At 39.3% G+C, this 19,459-nt stretch overlaps 1 protein-coding gene across 1 annotated transcript in view; it reads right to left on the bottom strand.

Annotated features, from left to right (window-relative positions):
• Positions 1–12,855, bottom strand: part of LOC122813858 (zinc finger protein 684-like) — a 119,683-nt gene extending 106,828 nt beyond the window's left edge. Inside the window, exons 1-2 of the mRNA XM_044086397.1 lie at positions 12,362–12,855; positions 4,409–4,504 (exon numbers count right to left, since the gene is read on the bottom strand). Coding sequence (XP_043942332.1) covers positions 4,409–4,504; positions 12,362–12,604 — 339 coding nt within the window. The 5' untranslated portion in view covers positions 12,605–12,855. The remainder of the gene's footprint in view (positions 1–4,408; positions 4,505–12,361) is intronic.
• Positions 12,856–19,459: the final 6,604 nt, after the last annotated feature.

Here is a 19,459-nt window from a genome sequence, read left to right as displayed (position 1 = left end):
TGACAAGCAAAAACTGTAAACACAGTTCCCTGTATAGTGCAGTCGTAATCAGAAATAGGATCACCTGATATGTAAGGACTACATGGACATTTGGCAGCCCATGTCCCTACTCAAGGGATACTCTGCTTGGACAATTATATGGACTATTAGTTTTTCACTAATATGGTTAATGGTGTCTTCTTGCAAATACATACACTTAATTGCTTCATTCAGTACTGACCTGTACTTAGCAACCAGACAATTTTGTGTAACAAAATAGTTTTCACATAAAGGCAACTCACATAAAGTTAAAGTTAACATAATGCAAAGCTCAGAGGATCCAACAGAGATCCACCTCAGGATTCAGTAGGATACAGAGAAAAGAGAAAATGCTTTAAGGCAGTCTGTTCAGCACAAGGAATACATACCCTTGATTTCATAGTGAGGAGACGCTGCAGTCTTTCCAGCAGAGTCATAGGTTTAGTCAAGTACATCTTGAAAAGTCGTGTTATTCCTATTATGGGTTGGATAAGGGAAGAATACAGAAGGATGATAACTTCCTTTGATCTGGAAGATGTACCTCTGGTAATCAGCCTAGCTAGATAACAGGATTTCCTAATGATAGTGAAATTCATAGTGAACATAAAAATCACAGTGTCAACATTCAAAGGAAATGCGATAGGTGCACTTGTACTTATGTCTGCCAGCAAGATATACTACTACTACTACTACTACATCACTTGTTGCTTAACTTAAGGCCGTAGTCTAGGCACCACCTGTTGGTATAAGTTATGCCATCATAGAGAATCTGGGAGTCAGCTGGAGTGTTGGTATAAGTTATGCCCTCATGGACAGTCGGGAAGTCAGCTGGAGAGTTCATGACTGCTCCAAGTTTGCAGTCAGTCACAGACTTCTGTTATCAGCATTGACTTGCATCCCAAGGATAAATAGGTCTGATTATAATACTTGTGGTGAAAGCTAACTGAAAAGGAAAGGCAGACTTAAACAGTTCAACTACAAAGTAGGAATGCTTTACTTATTATGTGCTTAGAAGCCATAAACAAGTGTTTTTCCACAATGCAACATTTCAACTAATCCTCTTTAAATAAAACATTAAGCAATGTATTTTGGTACTTCCTGGTTAGGGGTTGCCACAGCAGATCACCGGTCCACAGATTGATTGGCAGTGGTGTTGTTACAGTGTCAAGTTGCCAGCCCGGTGCCCAACCTTCACAGAAGGCACATGCATGCACACACACACATCTACCTGCATGTCTTTAAAGTTCACTCGACCAGAGAGAGGGCATGCAGACTCTGTAGAGAAGGCGCTCCAGCCGAGAATCAAACCAGAGAACCTCTTGCTGTGAGGCGACAATGCTAACTGCTGCACCACTGCAGCCGACTTTTAATAGAACAGTGATAACATTTCTAAATAAGACAAGAGTGTTTGGTATGCTGCTTAAAACAATACAACTATACCATGCATATGGGAAGTGGATCAAGACAGAAAAAATATAATGCACAACATCTATAAATTTTGGGTAACATAATTCTTTTAAGAATGTTGCTGAAACATGGCATGTCTACAGTTAGTGGGATTTGGCTTTATAGGTCTGAACTTTGAAACATGGCCTGTCTACAGCTAGTGGGATTTGGCTTTATAGGTCTGAATTTTATCATAAAAAACTTAAATAAGTCATGGCCATTAAGAAGCCATGTAGCTGAAACACTGGTATGTTCTTCATAGGTCATTTGCATATATTATATATATATATATATATATATATATATATATATATATATATATATGTATATACACATACATACATACATACATACACACACACACACACACACACACACACACACACATCTTTAACCAGTACCGCAGTGTAATTCAACTTTATCACAGACAAATGCTTTATTTGGCTTCTTGTAGTACTGAGACTGTTCACTTACACTGACTGAGTAGATCCCTCAGTACAAAGGTATAAGTACCCTGGTTATTTTACCAAATGAGTGCCACCTGTCCTTGTTTGGGGGACCAGGAATGAAGACCTGTCACTAGAAATGGACGTGTGAATGATGGCTTAGCTTCCTGGTTTGCTAACATCCACATTACTTCCCAAAGGATTTTGCTTAAATCAGGCTAATATGTACTCCCCTGGGCATCTTGCTATGCATGCTGGCATAGGAAGGACAGTAACTCCAAACACATAATGCATGTATGCCTCCACACATGCTGGCACAGGGAGGACAGGAACTCCAAACACATAATGCATGTATGCCTTCACAAATGCTGGCTACAGCACAAGTGTTGTTTTGCAGTTCTATGAATGCAGTTTGACCACAGGTACCTGGTGCAGTTTATCTCACCAGTGCCAAGCATCACAACTGATGTGCATCAGGCTGCTTCCTTCCTCAAAGGATGGGTAAGACAATACTAGCCACTCACTGTCACTGCCCCATTGGGTTCCAGTGGCACTCAGATTACTACTCAACCCTGGGTTGCATAAATCACAGTTAGAGCTTTATCCAACTGCACCAGAGAGGCCAAACAATTTCAACATGTCATCTATGAAGCCCCATCCTATGAACAGTTGTACTGTTACTGCAATATTCCATCAAGATATTTTATATAGCAGCTGCAAAATCTCCACATATCAATGGAGAAGTTCATAGAATAGCTGGAGGGGTTGGTTACTCAATGATCAGAGATGTGGCTTGGGGCTTCCCAAATGTCATAACCAGATCCCCATACTTGATAAGGCCGGCCCTGTTGCAACAACACAGAATGGGCTCTGTGGATCATACTGTTAATTAAGTGTATGAATTCCCTTGTACAAGCCAAGGTCAAACAAAGTAAAAATACATTAATCTGGACATCTATAACCTCATCAATTTTTTTGTAAAAATAACCAAAGCAGTGGATAGTAGTTATGCACTGCCTACAGCATATCAAGGCCATGGCCTTTGACATTATTCCCCAGGCAGACATTACTGACAGACTTTTAAATTTGAGTACAAATCCTTATACTGTGAGGAGGATTGTTAACTGGTCATCTGGTAGAACCCATGTTGTTAGAGTCACAGGTGCCACTTCTGAAAGTAAAAACAGTCAGCAGTGGTACAACACAGGGCTCAGTTTTGTGTCATGTCCTATTGGGCATAAATTTTGCAGGCCTTCAGGTCACAACTTCTGGCCTATGGTTAACTAAGTTTGTACACAACTGTAAACTGGGTGGTGTTGTTATTACATCTTCAACAGACTCACAGTTGCTACAATATGGGCTAAACAAGGTCAACAACTGGTAATTGTCTCAAATTAAATGTAAAAAATGTAGCATAATTAATTTTGGTAAACAGAACAGTTTCACAAACCATACAAGAAATGACCTCTCCAATCAGACACAGTTGTAAGGGATCTAGGCACACTTGTTGATATTTCCTTACCATCTGAACATCATGTCTCCACAATAGTTCAGAAAGTCATATCTGGCTCATCTAATTTCCAAGGATATCTCCACTAGAACCAGATACATCTTAATTCCCCTTACTTGTATCTTATCAGACCAGTTATTGAATATAAAGCACATTTTGGCATGTTATTTGTCTAAACATATCACACAGTCTGAGAGACTCAGAGATTCATAAGTAAGATCAATGGCCTTAAAAATCTTAGTTATCAGAAGAGACTGGCAACCCTTTCACTGTACTCAGTCTCTTACAGACTGCACCATGGAGATTTATGTTTAGCCTTTTGAGGCAAGAAAGATCCAACCATATTTCACCTCCTATTCCACTGCAGAACTAATTGTACCTCAAATACTTGGTTAAAGGAACTAAAGCTTCATCAATAGGTAAATAACACATGGCATGATGGATTCATATCCCAACAAATTCCTCACCTCTGGAACAAACTTCGACTGCATGTCAAACAGAGGAGTACCCTTGACACCTTCAAGGCAAACCTAGATAAACTGATGGACAGACTCAAATTCTCCTCTAGTCTGTCTTGTCTTACCCTCATTGATGATTAAGGGAATTTTTGAAGAGTGTTTTTGACTAGTCTTGAAATGGTCTCCAGACTGATCACCAGGTACTTACCTATGAACCCATAAAATGATGAAATAAACCTTAAGCAGTGCTTCTGAGATGTTGGATGGCTTAGTAAGAGTATACTATACTTGCTTCTTAAACATTTCAGAACAATTCTACTCTTCATTACTGTCCAGCTGTCAAGACAAAAGGCCATAGTATAGTCAATAGTCTTCTCAAACTTTGATCATCAGCAACCAGAAAAACATACATGGCATAAACTTTGTTTTAAAAATTAACAAGATAGTCATCTAAACTATATAACTGATGTCCTTATTCATTCATCGTTCTTTATATTCAAGACTTTTATAACTAAACAAAGTCTCCATACCTGTATGTGGGCAGTTTCCTTCTCCTTTTTGATTTGCAAATGTTTTAAATGTTTTACTCTAGACTCTAGAGATGTTAGAGCAATTTTCAGTTTGTCCTGTGGGTAAAAAAACATAATTAATCCACACAAACAAGAAAGTGGACTGAAAAAAAATAGTATGCTAATTTAATTTATTAAAAAATTGCTAACCATTTTCATTAACAACAGGAGTTAAGCTTTAGATTGCAATACAATATTAGGAGCTTTAGAAATAGTGCATACAGACAGCTAGTTACTAGACAACGATGGAAATAAAGTGGTCGCATAAAACATATGGGACAATTCACAAACACTTTAGTAAAAAATGGCAAGCAATTGTACACAATACACTTATACTGTAGTAAATAACTGGTTTCACCTCCACCATGAAAACATATTCAGCTACATTATGTAAAGGATCACATAATGATCCCTTGAAGGACTGTAAATTGAAATAGCAGATCCTGTTCTAGAAAAGGTTCTTTTTCCTATGGTATTTATGAATCTTATATATACAAACTGAACACATCCTTTAATCCCATGCTTAAATGACAGTAGAGGGTTAAAACCTGAGAATGGGAGTGGTCAAAGGGACAAACACTGAGAAGCAAAAACTGTAAACACAGTTCCCTGTATAGTGCAGTCGTAATCAGAAATAGGATCACCTGATGGGTAAGGACTCCATGGACACTTGGCAGCCCATGTCCCTACCCAAGGGATACTCTGCTTGGACAATTATATGGACTATTAGTTTTTCACTAATATGGTTAATGGTGTCTTCTTGCAAATACATACACTTAATTGCTTCATTCAGTACTGACCTGTACTTAGCTACCAGACAATTTTGTGTAACAAAATAGTTTTCACATAAAGGCAACTCACATAAAGTTAAAGTTAACATAATGCAAAGCTCAGAGGATCCAACAGAGATCCACCTCAGGATTCAGTAGGATACAGAGAAAAGAGAAAGTGCTTTAAGGCAGTCTGTTCAGCACAAGGAATACATACCCTCGATTTCATAGTGAGGAGATGCTGCAGTCTTTCCAGCACAGTCAAAGGTTTAGTCAAGTACATCTTGAAAAGTCTGAGACCAGTCAACTAGGTAAAAGAAAGAAACACCACAAGCTGTCCCAGCAACACAGTAGTAAGCACCAGCATGACTCCAATCCAAAGTTAAATACTACAAGTTTATTCACAAAATCTGTTGAGCGCTTTCATCTTGCAAAAGACTTCATCAGAACACTAATGCTTGACTCCTGCTCCCTTAAAAATACTAAAAACAATCACCTGACTCACACCATTTAAAATTTAAAGTGCTAGTGCTAAATACTCGTTCCTTCCTACAAATTATATGCATTCTCTCCAACACATCTACCTATTTACATATTCTGCAGTTTGGAAACTGTGCAATTAAAAGACATATAATTAATAACCTTAAATTGTTTTAAAAAAATTTGTTTTTAAAAAAATATATGTTCATAAACATGTGTTCATAAAAATAAACAAACAACAACATCCTCCATACATCATTATAGGGGTACAATAAAACCAGATGACATCGTATTCCAAGTGCATAGTACACCCCAAAATGCTCTACCCTAAACCTTCTAGATCTTCTACCTTATGTTGTCTAATATGGGTTTAATAGAAATGTGCTCGTTGATTCCAGGGTAAACTGATGCGTTGAGCTTAATTTGCGTGAGTGAGTCAGGTGATTGTTTTTAGTATTTTTAAGGGAGCAGAAATAAAAAATTTTGTGGAGATGAACAAAAACTAGATTCAGGAAAATTCTAAAATACAAAGCAGGAAGTAGTCTACAGTATAAATATCATTCACACTTGCTCTTGTTTTAACTTCCTCACTGTAATTTTTTAAACATGTATGCTGATGTAGTGTAATACCATGGGATTCAGAAAGAATCCCATTCACCTCCGTAGTTAAAAGCTGTAGATATAAAGTGATGTTTCTATGACTGTGGAAAAATTCAGAGACATTTTAGCCACAATGAGGAAAGACTTCATTACTGGTTAATTTGCAAGTCTCTGAATCACAAGGTGTTACCACTAGTGGCAATCAGCCCTTTCCTGAATTAATCACCTCTGGTGGCCACTACGTCACATTGCAAAGGCACCCCCCTCAATCACTCTGTCAGACAGGTGTGCATATTCAGACACATCACCATACCTCTCACCCATCCTACAGATTACAGAACTTCCCTGATATAGTCTCCCACTGTTTTCCTGCCTCTGGCAACTAACAAATAATTACAGTTATTCAACAAAGACAGACATTAGAGTTTCTATTATTTAGAAAATGTATTGTGATGATAGACCTGTAGCTGTATTAAGTTGTAATGTTAGCAAGAGTCTTCTTCCTCTTCTTTTGGCTTTTCCCGGTTAGGGGTCACCACAGTGGATCACCTGTCCACTCATGATTGGCAGTGGAGTTTTACGGTGTCAAGTTGCCAGCCTGGTGCCCAACCTTCCACGGAAGGCACACACACACCCACGCATTCATGCCTAGGGCCAATTTTAGAGTATCCAATCCACCTGCATGTCTTTGGGATGTGGGAGGAAACAGGAGCACCCAGAGAAAACCTACATGACCACAGGGAGGACATGTAGACTCCACACAGAAAGCACCCCAGCTGAAGATTGAACCAGAGAACCTCTTGCTGTGAGGCAGCAATGCTAACTGCTGTACCACTGTGGCTGCCCGTAATATTAGCAAGAGTAATATTTAAAATTTCTCCCTGGCATCATCTAGCATTCCTCCGGACGGCCACGGTGTTGCAGTGGCTAGCATTGCCGCTTTACAGCAACAGGTTCTCCGGTTCGATCCTCGGCTGGGGTGCCTTCTGTGCGGAGTCTGCATGTCCTCCCTGTGGTCGTGTGGGTTTCCTCTGGGTGCTCCGGTTTCCTCCCACATCCCAAAGACTTGCTGCAGGTGGACTGGACACTCTAAATTGGCCCTAGGTGTGAGTGTGTGTGCCTTCTGTGGAAGGTTGGGTGCTGGGCTGGCAACTCGACATTGCAAAACTCCACTGCCAATCATGAGCGGACAAGGTGCTCCGCTGTGGCAACCCCTAACCGGGAAAAGCAGAAATAAGAAGAAGAATCATCTAGCATTCCTCCCAGCTTTGTCCAGAAATTTGTAGCAGAGCTGTTTACAGGCATATCAATCCACTCCTTCACAAGTAAGCAATTCCATCCCCTCTCAACTATCACTGATTTTAAAGAAAGTTCCATAGTAACTCACAGACCGTTACAGCCAATCAATTATGCCAATTGAAATTTAAGTTTCACAGAGGTGTTACTGTTCCAGAATACATCAGGATGCAAGAGGTCTGCTTTTAAAAAGCCAGCTCAGGTACACCACCAACCACACAGGGATAAAAAATAATAAATATTTTAATGAAAGATATAATAAAAAATAGTTAAGCACTTTAATCCCTAGTAGTATGGGACTTCATCAGAACAAACAGAACATTATAAAATTCAGCTATTTAAACAACCAAAGGCAGGAAGCACTTTCCTTAATTAATGAACCGTTGTAGTTAAAAGGTACAGGCATGCATTGCATAAATAAAGCAATGCGATGCCAACATTAAAATATTTTTAACACCAATAATCAAAACAATAAATTAATAAAAATTTACTGTGGGATAGATAAGCCAAAACCATAATAAACAGAGTCTATTCTCTATAAAAATTTAGCCTATTCTCTATAAAAATGACCATGCTGTGCGAAGGGTTACCATACAAGAACTGCTTTATGTTTCAAAGCACTAGTAATAGAAACACAATCATTGAAACCAGGCTTATCACTCGCACTGAGGTACAACTGCCATAAAATTTTTTTTGTATTCAATCCAAATACCCCAAGGGCCACTTCTAGGATTCCAAGGTACTTGTTCCAAAACAAAAATAGAAATTTTCTGTGTGTTGCGCAAGCAGTCTTAAGCTTATATAAGGCATCATTTTCATTTTGTTTTTAACATCATAAAGATGTTTGTAAATTCTCTGAAGGAGGGGGCATTCAGTTTTGCCAACACAAAAGGCAAAGCAGGCATCACTAAATGCTAAATAAATGATTCCTGAAGTACTGCAGTTGCAGCTTTCCTTAAACCGAAAAGCAAAGTTGATGGTGGGTAAATCAATAACATCTCACTCATGTATAAAACCGCATTGCTGACGAGCTCCACACTTTCTAGTACCTAGGAGGCCGCCATGGGGTGTGGAATAATGTTTCAATGTTCCCTCAATTCTTTCTTTAATGTTGCTCCCCTCTTAAAAGTAAAATGAGGCACATCACCTATGAACTCCGCAATTGCTGAATCACCCGTATTTTCCAGTTCGTCTTAACTAAGTTCATAATAACACCGCTGGAGCGGGAATACCTAAAAAAATCATATTCGTATTAAAATATAAGTCTCTCTCTTCTTTCCATTATCATCACTTGTGGTAATAAGTTAAGATTATTAGGCATCCCTTTACTCAAAATGTGAAGAAATCTGGAACATCCCCCACTCCAAATTTCTTGGACATCTTCTAATAAATAGTGCGGATAGCCCCATTCAAGGAACATGGAATTTAAATTCTCCTATTCGACAGCCAAGTCAGCACTGTCCAAAATCAATCTAGCCAAGTGGACCACTTGCCACCTGATTAAACTGCACTTTTGCCTTTGCGGATGGCAATTGTCAAAGTTTAAAAAAACTGTTGGAATATGTGGGCTTTCAATAAAGACTAGACAAAGTTCTTACGTGACTAATCCTTTTCCAACAAAATGTCCAAATAGTTGATCTTGTCAGCAGAAAAACTATAAATGAAGGATAAGAATGTGGTACTGCGGTTTAAATAATCAATAAACTCCTTAAGTTTAATTTCGCTGCATTTTCAGATGACAAAAGTATCATCAAGGTATCTAAAATAGGCTGCAAATTTGTTGGCAAAGGTGCGGGGCAAAACATAATTCTTTTCCCAGTAGCACATAACAATATCAGCATATAGGGGTGCATACACAGTTCACATTGCTAGAAAGCTTTTGTTTTAGTACTTCCCTTCAAAAAAGACAATTATTTCTCAAAACAAGGCACATGAAATTACAGATCATAGAGACCTTACCACTTTTAAGTGCTCTGGGTGCTTAAGTTCTAATCCCACCTCATGTAGTATATAAGAAAACAATTATGTCAATTGTAACCAAGTACCATTCTTCATGGAAAAAGTCTTACTTAATGTTACTAAGACAATCCCATGAATCTTTTAATATGCAGCATTGGAATGACCTGAGCCCTTTTAGAGTGACTGACGTACAGAGCCAAAGTGTGGGTTTTGGAACCGGCAGCTGCTACAATGGGCTAGAAAGGAGGATCCAAAACATCTTTGTGTATTTTTGGTATGCCAAATATGTTTGGCACTACAGTCAAATCTACCTTTAAAAACAAATAAAAAACATCTTTCATTAAGATATTTATTATTTTTTACCCCCGTGTGGTTGGTGGTGTACCCAAGCTGACTTTTTAACCAGAGTTCTCTATTTTAGTGGTTTTATTTCTTCTGGTTGGTGTGTTGCATTTTTTAAGTGTTCATTTGGTACAGAGATTAAAGCTGTGCTTTGTTAACACGTTGCTTTCAATATGACATATAGAATTAGAAGTTTCCCCCATTATGTGTACTTGTTAAAATGACTAAGGATAATATTGAAATAGTCTGGCTCGTCCTAGTGTTATTATGGGACAAAGTTCTGCTACAGTAAGACTGCTTTCTGTACCCCAAGATACAGCTCTGAAGCTCTTTTTTCCTCTTTGTATATATTTTTTGTTTAAACATGGGTTACTTTATATCATTCCCCCAGGTGTTTAGGGTTGGCGCATATACTTGAATGGCTACTTTCTGTGTTCAAGGGTAGAGGGTAAAAAAATATTACTCTAGTGTCTTGAGGCCCCCTCCCTATCTATACATCTTTCGTGCTGCAAATATCTTGTCCTATTAACTTTTCTAGTAACTTTAGTAATTTTAAAGATCATCCCAGGTGTCTAGTGTCTTTCCCCAACACTGCAGTATTTGCACTTTAGTCAAGTATGACAGTTTCACACACACACACACACACACACACACAGACAAACATACCATGCCTATCCCCTTATTAACCCCCCTAATCTAACCACCCAGGCAGACAAACACACACACACACACACACACACACACACACACACACACACACACACACACACACACACACACACACACACACACACACACACACACACACACACCCCACTACCTGCCTGCTAAACTTTCCAGCACTTATCTCAAATGCAGTCTTACCAATTGTCATTAATAGGTGAATGCAAACTTTTGGCTATGTTAATTAACTCAGCTGGCTGAGCTAGCTTACACAGCCAAGCAATTCAGTAAATGCCTTACCAGAGGCATTTCCAGGGGAACGCACACGGCTAAACAAAATAGTCTGCTCCCCTGGAATGCCTTATTAGCATACAGCTCAGTCAAGGAGAAAGTCACCCACACTGTTCCTACAGACAGCAAAGGATCACTGCAGTGGGCTTGTCTCTGAATCAGAAAGTTCTTCCACCAATGGTAGCAGCCATGTGAATGCTTACCTCTGGCAGCGGCCTTTCTGAAACCATTCCATAGTTTCATAAACCAACTGGCAGAACAGTAATGCCATAAAATAACGTTAGCATGTGCAGAATGTTTATTTGCTCATCTTTTGCATTTATTATATTATTTACTGTTTTCAGTACTGTTTCTAACATGACTATTCATTCTAAACAAAAGCAATGCACATTCACTTACTGTAATAACTGAGGCAAAGGGCAGGGTTGTTGTCAGGTGTTTACCTGTTACAAAGGTGGTAACCCTTGCTAAAGTCTAAGAAGGCCATATTCACACCACATTTCCATTCTAATGCACTGGTTACCCAGTCAAAGAACAGCATTAGATTTAAATTTCCAAAAAGGAAATCCAGGAGAACACTTGCGGTGGTGCAGCAGTTAGCATTGTCGCCTCACAGCAAGAGGTTCTCCTGTTTGATTCTCGGCTGGAGCGCCTTCTGTGTGGAGTCTGCATGTCCTCCCCACGGTCAGATGACCTCTAAAGACATGCAGGTAGGTGCGTGCATGAATGGATGTGCCTTCTTTGGAGGTTGGGCATTGGGCTGGCTACTCGGCACCGTAAAAATCAACTGCCAATCATTAGCGGACTGGACTTCCGCTGTGGCGACCCCTAACCGGGATAAGCTGAAAGATATACAAAGCCAGGAGGACACTTCTGTACCAGCAGGTCTCAGTGAGGAGTTTGTTTGAAAAATGGTTCTTGCAAGATTAAATGATTAATTATTTAATTTATTTGTTTTAAATCTGATATGTAATTTTTTTTCTTCATGTTCCAGCCAGAGGATGCAATGTTGTTTACATTTAACATAGAGTAAAAATAATCATGATTTTCCTGTGTGAATTACACTTTGTTAAAAAAACACAACTGTGGAGTATAATAAAAGCATCAGATTTGTCTGTTTAATGTTTTCTATAATTAATCATAGTTATGTTGGGACAGTTATATACCAGTCAATTTAATTTTAGTAACACAACTCCTGCATTTTCCCACTGTCTATGTTACCAGTGAAACAACTGCAATCTTCTGTACTGGGAATAGCATTTTCTCCCTCTCACTTCACTCCCTACCCTTTCTCTCTTCTCATAGCATGAGAATTTTGTTCACCATTTGGAAGAAATACATCATAAAACATACTTTGTGTTCCCAGATATGTATTATTAGTATTTTGTTATTTCTGGCACACAGTCACTAGTCACAAAAGAGCTTTAAGTCTTACCCACTTCCAAGTATGACATTTCAGAAAACATACCATAAACAAGTTACTTAATGTTACTTATCAGGCAGTGTTTCTTACCTTATACCCGCTGATTGCCTCATGCAGGAACACAAAACTGTGCCTGGAATGTCTGGGAACACACATTGTACAGATAAATGTCTCATCCTCCTGACAGAACAACTCCAGTCTCCGTCTGTGTTCCCCACAGCACTGCTCCGTTCCCACATTTGTAACACACATTTTTAGCATCTCTGCTTTCTCCCTGCAGTCTGTTTCCTGGTTTAGATCCTCTAACTTCAATTTCTTGGATCTTGGAATCATTTCAGTCAGTTCAGGATTCACAGAAGCTCTTCTCTACACAATGGATAGGAAGGTTTTAGTTGATTCGCTGTGTACCTTTTGGTAGGAAGTTCCTGTCAACAAGGCAGACTGGAAGGTTTTGTGTTTTTCTATCAAACTCTGCTAACAAAGGGCCTGCAAAGCTGGTATCCACGATACAGAATCAGTGTACAAATAAACTGCATGTACAACCTCTACCCCCACATGCTCCTGACTGACAACAGACATTATGATTTTTTTTTTCTTTTTTAGTTTCATTCTCAGAGAACAGGAAGTAGAATGTTTGGGGAAAGTCACCGCCTCCATTTAAAGTGGCAACACCCTCACAGTTTGCTTAGTATTATCCCATAATGAGTGCCTGTTCCATTTAAAAAATAAATGCGTACATGTGGTATTCCTAGCAAACATTTGCACAGAAATTAATAACACAGAGACATGTGAATAAAATAAAACAAAAATACAATAAACCAGAGACACAGGAAAATCCAAATGCATGAATGCAAGTGTGCTCATTTGCATGTCTGTAGCTCATACCTCTTGACCTGTTAAAGCAAGAAATCTAGACAGAGCATAAATACTGTGGGGTGGGGGGGACCAAGGCCCAAAAAATAAGGACAATTTTTAAGTATTGCTCTTATAAACTTGGAAAGTTGATAGAATAACAGGTTTTGCATTAACATGAATTTTTCTGAAGGATATGAAATCTGAAACTCAAATGTCTGTCATTATTTTCTGACTTCAGTCTTTAAAGATTTGCCAATGATTTGCCAGAAAGCCACAATTTTAGAAAAGCGGACCAATGACATGAAGCAAAACGCAGGAGATTCTGTGAAAATCTGTACACTTGTGAGGTATGCTGTGGCTCTATGCTACACCTTTTCCATAATTTCATTCACTGTCATCACCCCCACCATTTGCTTCTTCTCCCCAGCAGCCAGCATTGTTAATACCATACTAGTGCTCTCATAAACACAGGGATGCTGTAAGTAATTTGGGGGCAATGCAAACATTAGCTAGTGAGCCCTCACAAGTCTATGTCCACATAAAACTAAATAATTGCTTTCAGATGTGGCTTTTACATTTATTTATTTAGTTAGTCAGTTATTGTTTTTTGTTTATTGGGAGAGTCTGTCTCGGCTGCAGTAACTTCTTTTCAGAGGAGGCCCAGGGAGAAAAGCTCCAAGAATACAAATATGTTGAATACACAAAGATAAAACTAAGTGTATACAATACAGGAGTACATAAACAGTGTAATAAAAAGATGCACGGATTCAGCAGCTGACAGAGTACAGTGCAAATACATAGTATAGTAATTTAAATGTTTGATCTGTGTTCTTATCTTATTTATACAAATCCTAAGTACTTTTACTGTTTTGAAGTAAGAAGAATGAGATGAAAGGATAACAAGGGAAAGAACGGAAGAAGATATTTTATGTACATGAGCGTCTATACAAGCACCCTTCAAAATCATAAAGGGCAAATACACTGGCTGGCTATCAGAAGTAATTATATAACATTGTGACAACCATCTGTGCCACATCAAAGTAGCCAGCATTATAGAAACCATGCAAATATTTAGCAGTTATGGTCAAACACACCACATTATCTCAGGTTTGCACGCAAACTGCAGCATACCTTTCAACTTATTGGTGCAAGAAATCTGAGCAAAGACAAAAATAATGGAGGGACAAAGGCCCAAAAATAGGGACAGACTTTAAATACTACCCTTATAAACTTAGTTGCTAGAATAACAGGTTTTAAATATACATGCATTTTCTGAAGGATATAGTTTGAAACTCAAATATCTGTCTACTAAGATTACCTAGGAGAAACCTTACCTTCCTATGGTATCTGAACAAAAGGAGCTGCACGAAGAAATAGGAGTGACTAACTGTACTGAAAAAGTGAGGAGGCATGGGTTTTTATCCAATGTTGTCCTATGAGTTTTCAGTTTCAGTAGGGATGGTGGGTGGGAAACTTGCCTGCAGCAGTTACCACATTCAAACATGTACAATCATGGTAAGTTGACCGCATGACTGTACTATGTTCACTGTGTGCTTCACTGCTGCAGTCATTACGTCAAGGAAGACTGCAGACCTGTCTGTCCTTGCAGTTGGACAGTTGTAGAGATCACAGAGCATTAGAATAGCTGATGTAAACTCTGTCCTAGCCCTAGAGATCAGGTTCATTTGGTAATGTTTGATAAAAGTGCAGACAGAGGGACAAGTAGCTTTTTTTAGAATATCCTGTGCACTAACTCCTTTTAGGAAGACCATGGTTCAAAGGTGAATACCAGCCCCAGAAAAGCCATTTTAAGCCTACCCAATAACCCATGGTCAAAATCAAACCATTTGAGGGTGAAGACCTTAACCATTATGCCATACGCAGCCAATGTGTATGCCATATCTGTGGCCCTAGCAGAATGAAACTCGACTTTGTTCTGCAGGACTTTTCCATGGAGTTTATGGCAGAAGTAAATACATTTTGCAAACATGTCATAAAAATGGTCTGTTTGGCTACAGGCAGCCCTTTATTTTTCTTTTCAGTAAAGGCTTTACATTGTTGCTCAGGTTTCCTGATACCTTTTGTTCTGCCCCAACAGTATATCAATTGCCAGTGAATACAACATGCTGTATCATTTTTTTCTGGGAGAAGGAACAAAACACCTGTTAGTGAACAGATTCATTAAGTCCTACATCAGTAATTACTTCAGGCATGGAAGAAGGTTAGTGCTCAAAGTGATCCTTCCCTTATAGAAGATAAGGAAAGGCTCTTTACACGAGGACTTGCAATTCCGATACCTTCCTAGATGAGGAAACTGTAGCAAGAAAAACATTAAAGGAATTTTAGATTTGTCAAACCATGAATGGGCCAAACCGCAGGACTTCCATAACTCTTTTCTAGGGAGCAGATGCCTCATTGACTTGTCCCTGGAAATATTCTCTCATGATATAAAGAGAATTAAACTTAACAAGTCCTTACTCTAAGCAATTTAGATCCTGTATCCCAGCTCAAAAAATAATTTCCCTAGTTAAACTCATTTGTTCACCAAATATTTCTAACAGAGTACTCTGTATGGGAATTTTTAAAGTCTGCCCACGCATTACAATTCCAAAGCATATGTTCCCAGTTACCTGTTTCTTCCCCATCACACCTCCAACATTTGTCATCTACCTGAAGAAAACTTCTTTAGAGTCTGATTAGGATATAAAATATCTGTGCAAAGGCTTCCAAACAAAAATCCTAAATTTTCCAGATTTTGTTGCATATTTGGGAGCCATTCATGTGTCCTCCCATTGTTTCATTCTGAATTGCTTATCCAATTTCTCTTCCCAATCTTTTCTAACCTCTGATTGGTTCCTATAGTTTTAAGACTTTTGGCTTTTCCCGGTTAGGGGTCGCCACAGCGGAACTCCGGTCCGCTCATGATTGGCAGTGGATTTTTACAGTGCCGAGTTGCCAGCCCGACACCCAACTTTCAATGAAAGCATGCCCATTCACACTCGCACCTACCTGCAGGTCTTCAACATCACTTGACCATGGGGAGGACATGCAGATGCCACAAAGAAGGCGCTCCAGTCGAGAATCGAACGGGAGAACCTCTTGCTATGAGGCGACAACGCTAGCCGCTGCACCACCGCGGCTCATGCAATATTTTATATGTCCTACTAATTATTCATTTTTTAACAGCAGCTTCTGTTATAGGTTCAACTAAAAACTCTACCAGTGTAGGTCTTTCATGTAGGATTCCCCTATCCCTTTTTCTTTGTCAATACTTTGATATCAGATTATTAACTTAAACCTAAGCTGCACATTTCATGTTTATTTTTCCATTGATTAACTTGCCTCTTGAGTGACACAAACACACACAGAATTTCTGGGCTTTGTCTTTTTCTGAAAAGATTTCAAGCCTGCATAAACTAAAGCAGTGCTGGAGATTCCCTGGTAGTTTTTCCCACCTACCCTCCCCTTTGTTGGTCTGCTTTTTAAACCTGGTGATTATAAGATGCCCACTCCTACTCTAAATTGAGCTTAATAAGGTCCTCCCTTTCTACACTGCTGCTGATAGCTTGAATTATTTGGCTTTCCTTGTGCTTATATTGAAAAAAGTGAATTTTGTCTCTCATTGCCTATTTTACCGATTTACTTGATCTGACTACATTATCTAGTTAGCTGTTGGATAAAGTAGTATATTTATACACTCTAGCAAACATTTGTTTTTACATCAAGAGGTCAGTGACTTTTCCATCTAGTGCATTGGGACTTTGCCTGGTCTGTTTAAGTTGGGGAATCAGCTTATCTTGTTTTTAGTGCCTTTATACATTCTGTACAACTGAGTGTCTCTTGGCTCATTTATACAAAGCAAAGTACTTTTATTGAATAATTACACTGTTATAAGCTGCTTAAAGTACACTGATATATCCATATCTTTAAGCTTGTTTGTAGTAGCATTTAACTCTGGACACTCCTTTCCTCTGCTTTTACATTGGGAGGACTGGGATTATTCATCTAGTGTCAGTAGGTGTTTAACTAGTCTATCTGAGCTGACAAGCGCACAAGAGGGCTCCGTATACTTTTGCACTTCTCTTATATATGTGATTGTACTTCAGCAGTTTCAAAAAAAAAACTGTACTGTCTGCTGCTGCTTTACGTAGTTAATTGTACTGTATTACACTGTATCTGTTAGTTGTAGGGCTGTTGTACATAGTTTGTGTTGTCGTGTTACACTTGGGCTCTACATTAAGAAGGTGTTTTTCTGCATCCTTGTGGTAGAAGAGTGCTGATCTAACTTGTCTGGATTGGGGACTGCTGTTGGAAGGCATATTGTGTGCTTTCCTGATTGGTAGTTATGTTAAAAGTTATTCCTCTTAAGCCTTGCATTTGTGAGGTGCTGCTCTTCTCTCAGTGGTGGTTAGCACTGCCCTGTATAGATGCAAAAGCCTAGAAGCTCAGTTTTTCCCTACAAAGCTGTCAGGGAAACCCTTCTGAGCTTTTCTGCTGATCTAGCAGCAACCGAGTTGCATATTGAGCAGCATTGCCTTATTGATCAACCTTAGCCTACACAAAGTATAGATCCCTTTGTACTCTTAGTGCTACCAGCACAGTCCTGCCAAATTAATGCATTTCCTTCCCTAATAAAACATACAGTAAGAGCCTGCTACCATGGACGGGCAGTTCCCCATCATCTCTCTGGCTTGTCTGTCGGACATGGACATCCTGAGGCAATATAGCAAATGTCTCATACATACTAACAACCACTTTCTCCTGAAACAAATACTTTATGTGAGAGATGTAGTTATACTATGAAATTGTAGGCAAGATTTTCACAAAAGGACTAATGGAATTCCAAATAGGTTGCCAGCACAAACAAATTTCCCACACTAAATAAGGACATGACACATAAACCCACATATGTGGAGGTACTCACCAGTAACTTACCAAAAGGTCAGAGTCCTCCCAAACAGAAACCACTTACATGCATAACAATGCAAAAAGTAACCACAACACATAACACCACACACACCAGTGTCTCAACAAATAAGCCCATATGGTGTAACAACACAAATTCTAATATATTAGTCATAGGTGACTCCATTGTGAGACACAGATGTTCCCCTCAACAGGCTGGATAAGAAGCGGGTTACGGTTTTCTGCCTGACAGGTGCCAGGATCTGTCAAATCACTCAAGCAATCAAGTCACTCACCCACAAGTACTGGCATGACTCTGTTACAGTCCATGTGGAGGTGACTGACTTGAGATGCACCTCACTGGACAATATGAAGAGAAACATAACTGAGCTCTCAGATTATGTGTCACAGGCAGGTATAAGCCTAGCCTTAAGCAGCATTCTACCTTCTCCAAGGATGATGCCACAATACAAACAAAAAATGACTCGACTTTAACAACTGGCATATCTTCTGGTGTCAGTCCGAGGGGATCCAATTATCTGTCAGCCTGGGAAGATATATTTGACAAGCCAAGCAGCTTTACCAGAGATGGTCTACACTTGTCTCCTGTAGGCTTTTGGATAGTGGCAAAGGCATTAGCCATCCCACTGTGCTTTTTTTAAGTGGGGTCAAAAAATACAACCTCCCAACATAACAAAATCCTCTCTAGTTAAACTCAAGGTACAGCTGCTTAATGTTGGAAGTCTAAAGAAGAAACTGCACTCTCTGGAAGCACCCCTCAATTTGGAAGATGCTGATGTCTGTGCAGTCACTGACACGTGGTTCAAATATGCGGAAAGCACCTCGGCTGTGCAGGGCTACAATGTCCTCCATACATTCAGACCACAAACTAAGCTTGAAAGAATGAAAGGAGGAGGTGTACTCATCTTCACTATGGATAAATGCACCTCGAGAATGGTCAAACACGACTCTCACAAGCTCCTCCATGTCCAATTAACTATAGACAAAGTCCCTTACCACATCAAAGTTAGTTATAGGTCCCCCACCATTAAACAGGAAAAGTATACCACATGCCTGGACTTACTGCAGTCCCTTACTATATAGCCCAACACCTTACTCGTGGGTGATATTAATTATCCTACCATTGATTGAGAAACATACACAAACACAAACATGCTGGCTCAGAGGTTCTTGGACTTTGTCAATGCAAATGCTCTGGAACAGCTATTTATCACACCTACAAAAGGCGGAAATGTCCTGGACACAGTACTCACTAATGTGGGAGAGCACTGCACCCCCCCCCTTGATGTTTTCGCTGGTAAAATCAGACCATAAATCAGTCTCGTCTGATGTAATTGTAAGACAAGATGCCCCATCAAGCTCAAAAACACTTAAGAATATTTCAAAGACAAACTACCTACTACTAAG

The sequence above is a fragment of the Protopterus annectens genome, chromosome 10.part0 (assembly GCF_019279795.1).
Source record: "Protopterus annectens isolate FY-2018-M chromosome 10.part0, PAN1.0, whole genome shotgun sequence".
Classification (NCBI taxonomy): Eukaryota; Metazoa; Chordata; order Ceratodontiformes; family Protopteridae; genus Protopterus; species Protopterus annectens.
The sequence above is the reverse complement of the archived record's forward strand: the minus strand, read 5'-3'. Positions and strand labels throughout refer to the sequence as shown.